Genomic DNA, 14,175 nt, shown 5'->3' on the forward strand with positions numbered 1-14,175 from the left:
ACACCCACTGGTCACTTTATTAGGTACACCTTACTAGCACTGGGGTGGGCCCACTTTTGTCTTCAGAACTGCCTTAATCCTTCATGGCATAGACTCAACAAGCTACTGGAAATATTCCTCAGAGATTTTGCTCCATATTGACATCACACAGTTGCTGCAGATTTGTCTCCCGTTCCCCCACATCCCAAAGGTGCTCTATTGGATTGAGATATGTGACTGTGGAGGCCATTTGTGTACAGTGAACTCATTGTCATGTTCAAGAAACCAGTCTGAGATGATTCACGCTTTATGACATGGTGTGTTATCCTGCTGGAAGTAGCCATCAGAAGGTGGGGACACTGTGGTCATATAGGGATGGACATGGTCAGCAACAATACTCAGGTAGGCTGTGGCGTTGACACAATGCTCAATTGGTACTAATGAGCCCAAAGTGTGCCAAGAAAATATCCATTACACCACCACCAGCCTGAACCGCTGATACAAGGCAGGATGGATCCATGCTTTCATGTTGTTCAGGCCAAATTCTGACCCGACCATCTGAATGTGTCAGCAGAAATGGAGACTCATCAGAGCAGGCAACGATTCTCCAATCTTCTATTGTCCAGTTTTGGTGAGTCTGTGTGAATTGTAGCCTCAGTTTCCTGTTCTTAGCTGACAGGAGCGGCACCCGGTGTGGTCTTCTGCTGCTGTAGCCCATCTGCCTCAAGGTTGGACGTGTTGTGTGTTCAGAGATGCTCTTCTGCAGAGCTCGGTTGGTTATGTGAGTTACTGTTACCTTTCTATCAGCTGAACCAGTCTGACCATTTTCCTCTGACCTCTGGCATCAACAAGGCATTTGCGCCCACAGAACTTCCGCTCACTGGAAATTTCCTCTTTTTCTGACCATTCTCTGTTAACCCTAGAGATGGTTGTGCGTAAAAATCCCAGTAGATCAGCAGTTTCTAAAATAATAAGAGCAGCCTGTCTGGCAGCAACAACCATGCCACTTTTAAAGTCACTTAAAGCCCCTTTCTTCCCCATTCTGAAGCTCACTTTGAACTGCAGCAGATCAGCTTGACCATGCCTACATGCCTAAATGCATTGAGCTGCTGCCATGTGACTGGCTGATTAGACGTTTGCGTTAATGAGCAGTTGGACAGGTGTACCTAATAAAGTATATATATTCATTAAAATGAATGTCAATCATAGTGGCCCTATTTGTTGAGTAGGCCTATAGAAATATATTTTTGACTAGATGTTTCAGGAAGCGTATTATTAAAACTGACTAATTCATACAGGAATTGTTCTTTTGGGTCATGCCTTCAATTGGTTAAAAAAAAAAAAACCTGCTTTTAATGCAATATTGACAGCTCATGGATTACTTCTAGTCAAGAGGCAATAAAACAAACATTTCTTGGTATTAAAACAACTGACGTCTTATGAACTTATTTCAGTTCTCAAATACACACTTGATAGCTAAAAACACCCATCAAGTGTTAAACCACATGAGCTGAGTGTGAATAGGTCATCAGTAAAGCATCAGCTATAGGAGAGAACTAAACGCAACACCACCCGTGCTGCAAAAAAGGGTGTTTGTTCAATTTCCGGGATACTCTTTTCCCACGGCGCCTTTGTAACACAATAAATATCAGTGTGGACTGAGCATCTGAGACACAACTGATGATTTCTGCTCAGACTCGACCAGACGTGTTCATTTAAACCAGATCAAGACCAGCACAAAGGTAAATTTGCATACAATACAAACGAACAAACAAGTTATAACCACAGATCTCAATAAATGAGCAGCATAATCGACTTAGAGCGTGTGATGTAACATTGTGTAAAAGAGAGAGTACTTAGTTTTGAAAGGTACATGTATTCACCTGGTAAAGTCTAGAAAGGATACAGGAGAGGGTTACTCATATTAAAATTATTTTTGTGACACTGTACAATAATAATTAATACTTTTACATTACTGTGAAGACTGAGTATAGGTTTAGGGTAGATGTTAATAAACTACAATTGAATGTGTAATTTAATAAATAATATGAATAATACTCTGTATAATTACTAGTTTAATATTACAGTGAGGGTTGGGGTAGGGGTAGACCTTAATAAAATACAATCTAAAGGGTAATTGAATTATTAATATGAATAATACTCTGTATAATTACTGTTTTAACATTACTGTGATGGTTGGGGTAGGGGAGGACCTTAATAAAATAAAATTTAAAGGGAAATGCAATAAATAATATGAATAATACTCGTTATAATTACTGTTTTTACATTACTGTGATGGTTGGGGTAGGGTTAGACCTTAATAAAATAAAACTTAAAGGGAAATTTAATTAATAATATGAATAATACTCGTTATATTTACTGTTTTAACATTACTGTGAGAGTTGGGGAATGTTATAGGGCCTGGCTCTTCACTGTTAAGCTGGATTTATACTTTCGCCTGGCGCCGCATCGCGCACCTCCGCTGACTGAGTGCGTACCTCTTGAAATGGATGAGGCTTTTATACTTGAGGCATTCTCCGTTGTGATATTATTTAAAATGACAGGGGCCGATCAAAAGAAACAGACAGTAAAGTCAGACAGATAAACAGAGACGTAGGAAGTTTCCGCAACTACGTCTTATCATTAATATCACTTCATATTTTCGACTAATTATTGGTATGAATTATTTTAAGGATTATAAGGATTTTTAAAACCATCGAAGATTTTTTTAATCAAACTTTGATGCTACACTTGCTTTTGTTCATATCTCGGACAGTTTTATCTAATAAAGTTTATTAAAATATTAATAACAACAGAACATGGGTTGCTCTACTTATATATTTTATTATGGCAATAATAAAAGCAAAGAAAAGTCCACTTACTAAAAAATACAGATGTTTTTTTTTTTTTTATTTAGCCCGCTCCACTATTCACACATCACTGTCTGGCTAGTTTCTCTCTAAAAAGCCAATAATGGTCCCACATTCCTGACCATTATCACCAATAAAGCCCAGAAAAACATGTCATCAGTATATTGTATGTGTTCAAATATTCCTCAGTTATTAAAGAAATAATTTGTTCCTTAATTATAGTTTTGTAACTATTAAATTGTTTTAAAATTGTAATATATACATCAGTGTAAAACCTATGACTGGTGGAAAAACATATTCTGTAATTGTGTATCTGGGTCTCCACTTTTGCTATGACCTCTTTTGGTTTTAACTAACGTATCCCCCTTTTGACAAAAACTTTCCCACAACTGTTGCATTTTCTAGCCAAGAATTATTGGTTATCAGGTTATCTCTATGATCACGGATCATAAAGATGTCTGCACAGTCGTACCTGTTTCAGACAAAATTTCTTTATAGTGATTCATGTTCAACTCAAACCAAACGTGGCGCCGCAAAAACTTTTTACTCGAGTCTCAAAAAAAATCATTCGCTCTGCCAGCTGAAATCATGTTGCGCGCACTCAAAGCTAACCTCCGCAAACACAGCGATGATGTCACATTCGCCGCACTCACTCAAGCGAACTAGCGGACACATCGAGTATAAACCAGGCTTTTAGAAGCAAACTGGACTTGCAGACATCGTTGTTTTGCACTGCTCCTAACTAGCTTAATGTTAATTAACCAGTCATTTCATCGTCTTCATGTGTTGTTGTACTCTCGCTGCCGCTGGTTTTAATGAAAAATTTTCTTAGCTTAGTACATTTGGCTGCATAAGTGTCTAGAGCTATCTTTTTTATTATGGCCTTTTCAGCGCAACCTTTGGGCTTTTTATTATCCATTTTTTATGTCTTGCCACTCACAAATCTCTTAACAACTCTGTCTAGGGAGTCGAATGATAATTACGTCGTCATTAACCTGCAGGCTGCTTATGGGGCTGTGAGAAAATAAATAAAAGAGTGGAGCTGCGGTAAACTAATGAATAAAGAGTGAGGCTTTGGTCAAAAAATCATTAATTAATTAAATAAATAAAGTGTGACTGCTGTGAGTGCAGGCAGGGATACCGGTCCTCGCGGCCAAAAAACTGACCGGCCCACCGGGAATTCTCCTGGTTCTCCCGATTAGTCAATCCAGGCTTGGTTTAAACTAAATCACATGATTTTACTGATGTGCTTGGTGGAATTCAGTCGTGTTTCCATCATTGTTTATGTGCATTTTGTCTTATTAGATAAAAAGTTTATCCCACTCAGTTGTGTGCATCAGTTTTTATAAAATGTGTGTACGTGTTTGCCTTTCCATTAAGCATTTTTAAATGTGATATTCTTAAGTGTACACACAGGCTCATTCTGAAAACGTAGCCCTATATAAGTTTCTGGAGATCGTGAATTATGTAGCCAGAGTAAAGTATGGCTGCTTTTCATCTTTAAAACGAATGCTACAGGCCGGTGTGACGCCGTCCATTTTTTTGCTTACCAGCTGACCACTTGCCGGCTTTTCGGCTGCTACCAGTTAGGGGGCATTGTGCTACAACTATTTTTTGAGACTATCCTTATTAAAAGATTCAAATAATAAAAATAAATAAATGTGTCTTGTTCAAAATGTTTATTTTGAATTTTATACGAGTATAATATTGCATTTTATTAAATAAAAAATTATACTATGAGTTGCATGCATTGGCACACACGTCTTAATTCAAAATCATTTAAAACAATAACATGCAGTCACACAGCCAAGTGTAAAGTGTTCATGCAGACGTAACTGTTTAGACTTTTACATTTTTTATCAAAATACACTGTCAAATCGTACACACTTACAGTTGAAAAATCTGAATTTTTTTTTGTTTAACTTATTATTATTTATAATTACTTATTTAATTATTTTGCCAAAATTCAATTCAATTCAATTCAGCTTTATTTGTATAGCGCTTTTACAATGTAGATTGTGTCAAAGCAGCTTCACATAAATGGTCATAGTAACTGGAACACTGTAGTTCAGTTTTTAGTGTTTCAGTTCAGTTCAGTTCAGTTTACCTCAGTTCAGTGTGGTTTAAAGTCATTATTGAGAGTCCAAACACTGAAGAGCAAATTCATCGATGTGTAGCTTTTCAGATCCTGAACCATGCGAGCCAGTGGCGACAGCGGAGAGGGAAAAAAACTTCACCAATAGGAGAGTTAAGAAAAAAACCTTGAGAGAACCAGACTCAGTTCGGCACGACCATTTTAATTTCTCCGCGGGCCAAAATAAGAGGGATTACACAAAATGTGTGTTTTTGTAAGTACAGACCTCAAAAGATTTCAGATAAAATAGAAAAATAATATTTGGATGAAGAAATTCCCCTACATGAATTATATATACTTGATTAAAGCTGATACATGAACAAACAGTCAGAATATTCACATTTTTGGAACTGAAATGTTTAATAATACTTCTGTCAAGATCTTTTTATACCATACACATGTTTTTATAAATTTATTATGTGTCATATTGATACATCAGTTCTACTGGAGAAGAAGATTTTATTCTCTCAGTGTGAAGTATTTTCTAAGTGTAAAGCAGTTAATTTTCTCTTCTCAAAATGTATGTAGTGTTTGCAGCAAACATGCCAGCCTGTGTTAAAAATACTGTGTAAGATGAGTATGCCTGCACAGGAGCAACACTAGGAGAAAGCTATGCTGAAGAATGACTGATTGTGTCGAATAACTGAATATGTAAAGCACTGATTATATATGTTAAATACTTGTATGAAGCTATTTGTGTCAGAAGTTAGAATGAGTAACATATTATCAAGTGATTATGCTATCATGATAATGTGTGTAAACACTTAGTTCCTTTGCATAAGTTGCATCTATGCTCTGCTGACATAGACCTGTGACATCTCTGCTGACCATAGCAAGCTGGCTGAGAGCCAAGAATAGCAGGACCACATAGAGCAGGGGTCTCAAACTCAATTTACCTGGGGGCCGCAGGAGGCAAAGTCTGGGTGAGGCTGGGCCGCATAAGGGATTTCACAAAAAAAAAAGTCCTCAAATGTCATTATTAACAGTTTTAATTATTTCTTCTGAACATGAAGTGTCCTGAACATTAATAGAACATTGAGTGAAGATTATGAACAGTTCTTCTGAACATGGCATCTTTTGCCTACTACTTGCTGCCAGAGACTTGACAGCGCTTCTTCTCACAAATCTGAACCACATTTGGCTTTAGAGCGGAAGCAGTTGAGACCCTCAGTATGGCTTGAAGATGATCATCATTAAGTCTAGACCTGTACTTTGACTTATTGAAGTCCTAGGGAAAAAAGTGGGGGAACTCACTCAAAACTTCCATTCCCTCACCTAAAAAAAGGCGTATATATGTATAAATAAAACACCCCCACCCCACTCCAGTCACATCAGTCTGTGCCAGTCTGTATCTACCTATAATATATATAAGATGCAGGCTGTTGCTAGGTAGGTGGCAGGCTGCAGATAGGTAGCTAAGTGGCAGGCAGGGGCGGGAACAGCTTACCTTGGTTCTGGCCGGCGCGAGTTCCCTCCTCACTTCCCGCCCGTCACAGCGTCTAACAACGGGGCGGGGTGCGTGGTGACGTCACCGGCATCCCCGCCCCTTTGTTTACACGGCGGGCGGGGAATGCCAGTGACCGCTGTGTACGGATAGAATCAGCGGAGCGGGGAGCGCTCTTTCTCCCCGCTCCGCTGATTCTGTCAGTGTACAGCGGTCGGCGCGAGCCACAAAATATTGCACTGAGGGCCGCAAATGGCCCGCGAGTTTGAGACCCCTGACATAGAGTAAAAGCTTATCCAAAAAAGGTCAAGAGTTAAAACAAGACACCTAGGGGTGTGGAAAATAACCTGTATAAAGATTGCGGAAAACACAGACACTTTAGAAAGAGTAAGAGAAAGAGAGAACCAAAGATGGGAAATGTCCAGGAGAGACTTCAGAATGCTCTGGGGTCTGCTCTGCACTTTCTCGGCTTTATTATGGAGAATAAAGTCTATTTTCTGATATTCAAAACCTCCGGTCTGATAATTTCTAATTGTTAAGAAGTCGAATTGCGACATTGGTAACTTTATTTATTTGCTCAAAACTATTTTAATTTAGTAAGAAAAAATGTTGGCCCATAACATTGTTATAAAACAAAACATTTCAGGCAGATTGCCTCCGTTTATTTTTAGCATTTTACAGGTGTAATAGCAGTTTCAGTCAATTGCTCATGCAAAGACAGACCTTACACCATGCATATGACCACCCCGGGCTCATTGTGGAAACGTAGCCCCGCGGACGTTTCTGCGGACCGCGATTTACGTCCCGAGAGGTACGTATTCGAGCGTTTTTTTGTTTTAGTGGATACGCGAGAGGCCGCTGTGCGCGCTTTTTCGCCTCTCGGGAGCGCGCGGCGTTCGCGCCCGCGCCGTTCTCGCGCGAAAAGCCAGCGGATCGGGGAAAAAAAAAAAAAAAAAAAAAGCAAAAGCCCTCGTCTTCGATTTTGACCGCGTTTTCGGATCCCGCCGCGTTCTCGCCCTCATTTTTCGGATTCCGTTTTTTGTCTCACCTGATTTCCGGAACCCGCTGTTCCCCGAACTCGATCCCGGTCGTCGTCCACCGCGGCCGGCTCCTCCTCCTCCTCCTCTTCCGGGGCCTCCTCTCCGCGACGCAACGCTGTGAGCTAGGCGGACAAACTAATTGCGTCGGGAAAACCCTCCACTCGGAGGCGAGCCGTCGGCCGGCGAGCGCGAAGAGGAGGGGCGGAGCGGCGCCACACCGCCCCGCAGCGTTCGCTCGAAAAAAACCAAACGCGGCCTTTACGTACCTCCGGCCACGTAAATCGTGGTCTCCAGAAACGTCCGCGGGGCTCCGTTTCCAGAATGAGCTTGGGTTGCATATGAGAAGTGATTGCATTCGCTTTTGGCCTTTAGGACAAAATCATTTTGTTTGCAAAACTTAAACGCGCATGCCCCTCAGTAAATGTGTAGTTGCGCGCCTTCTCATGGGAGAAATCTGAGATCTAAAAAAGCATACACAGTGACCTCTGGTGGATTCTTGAAAACAAAAAACTGCACAAAAGCGTAGCTCCTAGGACGTTTTTGGTGCTCTCCAGAAATGTATACAGAGGTACTTTTTCAAAATGAGCCTGGGCAGAAAAACAGGCAGATGGCAACTCTAAACATCTGCCGCTCTTCTGCTTTCAGGATGAGGTGTGTGTTTCTCCTCCTGCTCCTCCTGACAATCAGCGATGGACTCTTTAATGTCACTCTCAGTGACGGTCAGCTGGAGATGTTATCTAACCGGTCATTTCCCTGCCAGAGAGCGCAGCGCAACAACGCATTCAATACATTTGGACGCAGACACATTCTCACAACAAGACTCAGCCGCAGACAGACACACGCTTGGGCAGATTATCTGAAGAATAAGAGACTTTGTGGAAGAGAACCGATACAATCCTTCCTCCGTAAAGACGACACAGACAGCGTCATAAGAATCTGCAACGGCAGAGGTGTCAAATACAGAGGGAACTTGTGCATCAGTAAGAGAAGCTTCACTGTGTATCTAGTACGAAGCGTTCTGAATGGCTCGCAGTGTCTTATTCAAAGCATCGATAGGGAAGAAAGCTATGTGATTGTTGCTTGTGAGGTTATTGACAACCGCTGTTTGCCTGTTCACTATGAGGGTCAACATAACCGAAGACCATCGAGATGCGCTGAGACATGCAGACCTCGAGTTTCCTGAAGAACAACGCAGGAAGTTACAACCATTAAAGGGATAGCTAAGCCAAAAATGAAACACTGTCATCATTTGCTCTTGCAGTAATGCTTATTTCTTCTATATATTTTCTTTATTTTCTTCTAGATATTTTGAAGGATGTGGGAAACCTGTAGCTCAGGGATCACCAAACTTGTTCTTGGAGGGCCGGTGTCCTGCAGATATTAGCTCTAACCCTAATCAATCGCACCTAAACAAGCTAATCAAGGTCTTAGGTATACTTGAAACACCCAGGCAGGTGTGTTGAGGCAAATTGGAGGTAAACCCCGCAGGGCACAGAACCTCCAGGACCGAGACTGGTGACCCCTGCTGTGGCCATTGACCTCCTTTGTTTATTTCTAGTATGGAAGTCAGGGGTTAAAGGTTTTCAGCATACTTCAAAATATCTTCTTCAGTGTTTAACAGAAGAAAGAAGCTCATAAAGGTTTACAACCACTCTGGGCGGGTAAAAGCAGCTCATTTGCATTTAAAGCCACAAAACAGCTAGACTGTCGATAAATTATCTGATGGGTATTTTAAGCTGAAACTTTAAAAGAGGTTTATTAAACAATTTAAGCGCTACAATATCAGGATAAAAGATTGTTCCTGTTATTTTAATTAATGGGGGGAAATAAAGTGGGAAAGTTTCAATTTATTCTTAACAATGTTTCTGTTTTAGAGAATGAAAACATTTATTCAAGCTCCTTCATATTAAATAAAAGGTCAGCTGTGGAAACTGTGTGTTTTTCAAAAACCGAGTTGTGTTATTTGCGCTTGAAATAAATCATCAGAGACTTACTGTCCATTCCCACATCATGGATGGTCAGTATGGCTGGTCTGCGAGCGTTGCCGGAGCCGTGAACTGTCACATGCAGCACGCCGTGAGGAGTCTCCACAGTGTGTTCCTGCACACACAAACACACACATAATTTCTCTTTGTTTATTGAGTGAGAAGAATATAAATGCTTGATATGATAAAAAAAGTGAAAAACTTTCCAGTTTGTCCTTTAAAACTTATGTAACTAGACAAAATAATAAAAAAATCATTAAAAAAAATATAAAAATAAAATAATAAATTCCATGATTTAATAATAATAATAACAACAATAATAATAATATTAAAAATCATTAAAAAATAATAAAAATAAAATAATAAATTCCATGATTTAATAATAATAATAATAATAAATCATAAAAAATAATAAAAAATAAAATAATAAATTACATGATTTTATAATAATAATAATAATAATAATAATAATAATAATATTAAAAACCATTAAAAAATAATAAAAATAAAATAATAAATTCCATGATTTAATAATAATAATAATAAATCATAAAAAATAATAAAAATAAAATAATAAATTCCATGATTTTATAATAATAATAATATTAAAAATCATTAAAAAATAATAAAAATAAAGTAATAAAATCAATGATTTAATAATAATAATAATAATAATAATAAATCATAAAAACTTATAAAAATAAAATAATAAATTCCATGACTTTTTAATAATAATAATAATATTATTATTAATAATAATAATAAATCATAAATCATAAAAAATAATAAAAATAAAATAATAAATTCCATGATTTTATGATAATAATAATATTAATAATAATAATAATAACAACAACAACAACAACAACAACAACAACAACAACAACAACAACAACAACAACAACAACAACAATAAAGGAGTAAATAAAAACACACAGTTAACATTTAACTTTATACGCATATAATGAAAGCTAAAAGAAAGCAATAATGGACTACACTGAATCTAAACCTTACATCTGAAGCTGCACTGAATCTAAAATCTACAGTAAATGAAGTTTTACATCTGAATATCTTCTCCAGATCCCAAAAACACATTCATTAGCCACATAAACTACAAGAACTTTATCCAAGCTTGTGACAATCCAAACACAAACAGTTCCCTCACCTGGCCTTGGTCCAGCAATATTCGGGCTGCGATTTCAGCATCCTGTAAACACATAATCACACAACATCAGACCTGATGATATCCCAATATCAGTTTGATATGCATGTCCAAAATATCCCAAATCTGATTATTTGTTTTAATTATAGCTTTTTTTTTAGGTTAGATTTATTGATGAATCAACTTTAAGAAAGTGCAATTAAAATGATGCAACTTTTCAATCAAGAGGCCATTCACACAACATTCATATGCAAAGCAGTGTTATATTACCATCACTGATTGATTATTGTTATGGCTCCTATTTTTAATTAGATCAATATTTAAAATTTTTGTGTTTTTACTGGGATTTTACTTAAAATGCTAGTAATTTTCCAGTCTATTTGTCATTTTATTGTCATTTACAAACTCTGTACATGCTTAAATTTTTATTTCAGCTTTTTAATATGTTCTAATAAAATGATGAAGTTGACCATTTCTGTTGAATTGTATTTCAATTGCCTTTTTTCTTATAGCAATAAATATTTTGGTAAACTATATAAAAAACTTGTCATAAAAAACATGAAAAGTAAAAGAAAAAAAAGAAAAAAGTGAAATAATAAACTAAATTAAATATAAAGTTGTTAACTGCGATTGTAAAGGCAATTTAAACAGCATTCAAATGCATATACAGTGTCATTTTAGCATCACTGATTCAATAATATTGTTATGACTCTTATTTTCAATAAAATTTTATTTTTAGATTTTGTGTTTTTACTTGGATTTCAAAAAAAATGTTTGGAATATTTTGGTCCATTTGTCATTTTATTGTCATTTACAAACTATGTGCATACTTCAACTTTTATTTCAGCATTAAATCAAATGAAATTAGATAAACTAATTAATTCAAATTAAATTAATAAAATAAAAAAGTTAATTTCTTTTTAATCTTGAAAAACATTTTGAAAGGTTTGTATGGTGTATATAAATAAATAAATAAATAAATATAAAAATATATAAATATATATATATATATATATATATATATATATATATATATATATATATATATATATATATATATATATATATATATATATATATAGTTGAAGTCAGAATTATTAGCCCCCCTGTTTTATTAGCGCCCCTGTTTATTTTTTTCCCAAATTTCTGTTTGATGGAGGGGAGATTGTTTCAGCAAATTTCTAAGCATAATAGTTTTAAAAACTTACTTCTAATCATTGATTTATTTTATCTTTGCCATGATGACATTAAATAATGTTTGACTTGATATTTTTCAAGACACTTCAATACAGCTTAAAATGACATTTAAAGGCTTCACTAGGTTAATTAGGGTAACTAGGCAGGTTAGGGTAATTAGGCAAGTTATTGTATAATGATGGTTTGTTCTGTAGACTATCGAAAAAATATATAGCTTAAAGGGGCTAATAATATTGTCCCAAAAATGTTTTTAAAAAAATGTATAACTGCTTTTATTCTAACCGAAATAAAACAAATAAGACTTTCAACAGAATAAAAAATATTATCAGACACACTGTGAACATTTCCTGAATCTGTTAAACATTTGGGAAATATTCCCAATAAAGAAAATAATAATAATAAACAAATAATAATAAATAAATAATAATAATAATAATAAAGAAAATAAAAATCAAAAGGGGGCTATTAATTCTTAATTCTGACTTCAACTGTATATATATATATATATATACACACACACACACACACAGACACACAGTTGAGGTCAGAATTATTAAACCTCCTGAATTATTGGCTCCCCTGTTTTTTTTTTTTCCCCCCAATTTCAGTTTAACAGAGAGAAGACTTTATTTTAACACATTTCTAAACATATTAGTTTTAATAACTCATTTCTAATAACTGATTTATTTTATCTTTATCTTATTTTATGTTATCTCATTAGCTTAATGTGACATTTAAAGGCTTAACTAAGTTAATTATTAAAGTCATTGTATAACAAGTGGTTTGTTCTGTAGAACAAAACAAATATTGTTTAAAGGAGCTAACAATATTGACCTCTGAAACAATTAAAAACTGCTTTTATTCTAGCCGAAATAAAACAAAATAAAACAAATAAGACTTTCTCCATAAGAAAATATATTATCAGACATACTGTGAACATTTCCTTGCTCTGTTAAACATCATTTGGGAAATATTAAAAAAAGAAAACAAAAAAATTCAAAGGTGGGCTAATAATTCTGACTTTAACTGTATGTATGTATATATATATATATATATATAAAGTAAAGTATATTAAAAACTATTCATAAAAACAAAAAATGGAAATAATTGAAATAAAAAAGTCAATAAATATATATTATCTAAGTTGTTCAAGAATAATGTGTTAAAATAAATCAAATCAAAATTAAAATAAAGCAATTTTAAGTTTGCGAAACAGAAAAAATGCCTAAACTTTGCAAACTCCACTAATAAATAATAAAACAGGTCATTTATTTACTGTTATGCTGCCTGGCTGCAACTTCACACATCAATTCCATTAGTTATAATTGTTAATTCTATGCTGAATTTCCTTTTCCTTTCCTTTTTCAATTTGCTCGACTATTCTTTGCTGAAGCTGTTTCAGTGAAATACAAATAAAATGACCACTAGGTGTCACCGTAGAGTGGTGTTTCGAAACATTTCGAAGCTTCGACACATTTGCTTCGATAGTTTCAGTGTTTCACGAAGCCTCGCTTTGCTCACAACTAATAACAGGCAAATGGTCAGTCCCGGCAGCAAACAACGTAAACAATTAACAAACAAAGCAAGGCAAAAGAAGAGAAAAAGCATCATAATGTTCACAGTAACAGTATAACAAGACTAAGCAATTGGTGCGTGCGTCTGTGCTGCTTTTAAAGTGCTTGTAATCAGTTCATAACGATCCTCCGACTGTGTGTGTGTGTGTGCAATCAGCGGAATCGGGAACAGGTGCATGTGAGCGCACTTAGTGTGTTACTTTATTAAATGGAGTTGATCGTAATAATCTAGGAAAAGTCAGTATAATAACAGTGTTTCTCTGTAAACATTTTAATGAAAATATCTGTACATTTATTATTTTTTGCACTTTTTTTCGTCAAAGAAATTTTACTGTAATTTTATGGTTTTTGTTTGGCAGCCGTTGCTGCCAGTCATTTGACATTTTTTTTTACGATTTTTTTTTTTTTTTACAGAGCAAGTGATTACAATTTATGACGTTCATTTTACGTAATTTTAAATGTACTTAAAAAACAGGAAAAAACACTGTAAATAATATATAAAGTTTTTGTAAAAAACAGACAAATTGCTGTAATTTGTCATTACTTATATAGTAGAGATGCGCGGATGGCGGTTACAGCCGCGGGATCGGGCGGATGACGTGACGAAAAATAATATTTTAATTAAATTCGGGTGGGTGGCGGGCAGTTGTACTGTTTTTGTACACATAGCTGGCGCACCAACGAAAAAGCCTAGGACTGACTTCACAGAATGAGAGGAGAAATCGGATACACTAATTCTGGATGAAGTACAGAAGTATTCCTCTACAAAATTAAGAATAGACGGATCAGC

The 14,175-nt window shown here is 35.7% G+C and overlaps 1 protein-coding gene and 1 long non-coding RNA gene across 12 annotated transcripts in view; both read right to left on the minus strand.

Moving 5' to 3' along the window:
• Positions 1–14,175, minus strand: part of LOC147842925 (uncharacterized) — a 959,952-nt gene that overhangs the window by 412,536 nt on the left and 533,241 nt on the right. The window lies entirely within an intron of this gene.
• ndrg2 (NDRG family member 2) overlaps positions 1–14,175 on the minus strand; it is a 136,153-nt gene that overhangs the window by 38,408 nt on the left and 83,570 nt on the right. For all 11 annotated transcript variants that reach the window (XR_015494716.1, XR_015494715.1, XR_015494714.1 and 8 more), the window contains 2 exon segments: positions 10,618–10,659; positions 9,462–9,567 (listed from right to left, as the gene is read on the minus strand). Coding sequence is in view for 5 of the 11 variants with exons in the window: in XM_087259256.1 (XP_087115382.1) it covers positions 9,462–9,567; positions 10,618–10,659 (148 nt within the window). In the remaining 6 variants the exon portion in view is untranslated.

The sequence above is a fragment of the Danio rerio genome, chromosome 7 (genome assembly GCF_052040795.2).
Source record: "Danio rerio strain M-AB ecotype USA chromosome 7, GRCz13ab, whole genome shotgun sequence".
NCBI classification, from domain to species: Eukaryota; Metazoa; Chordata; class Actinopteri; order Cypriniformes; family Danionidae; genus Danio; species Danio rerio.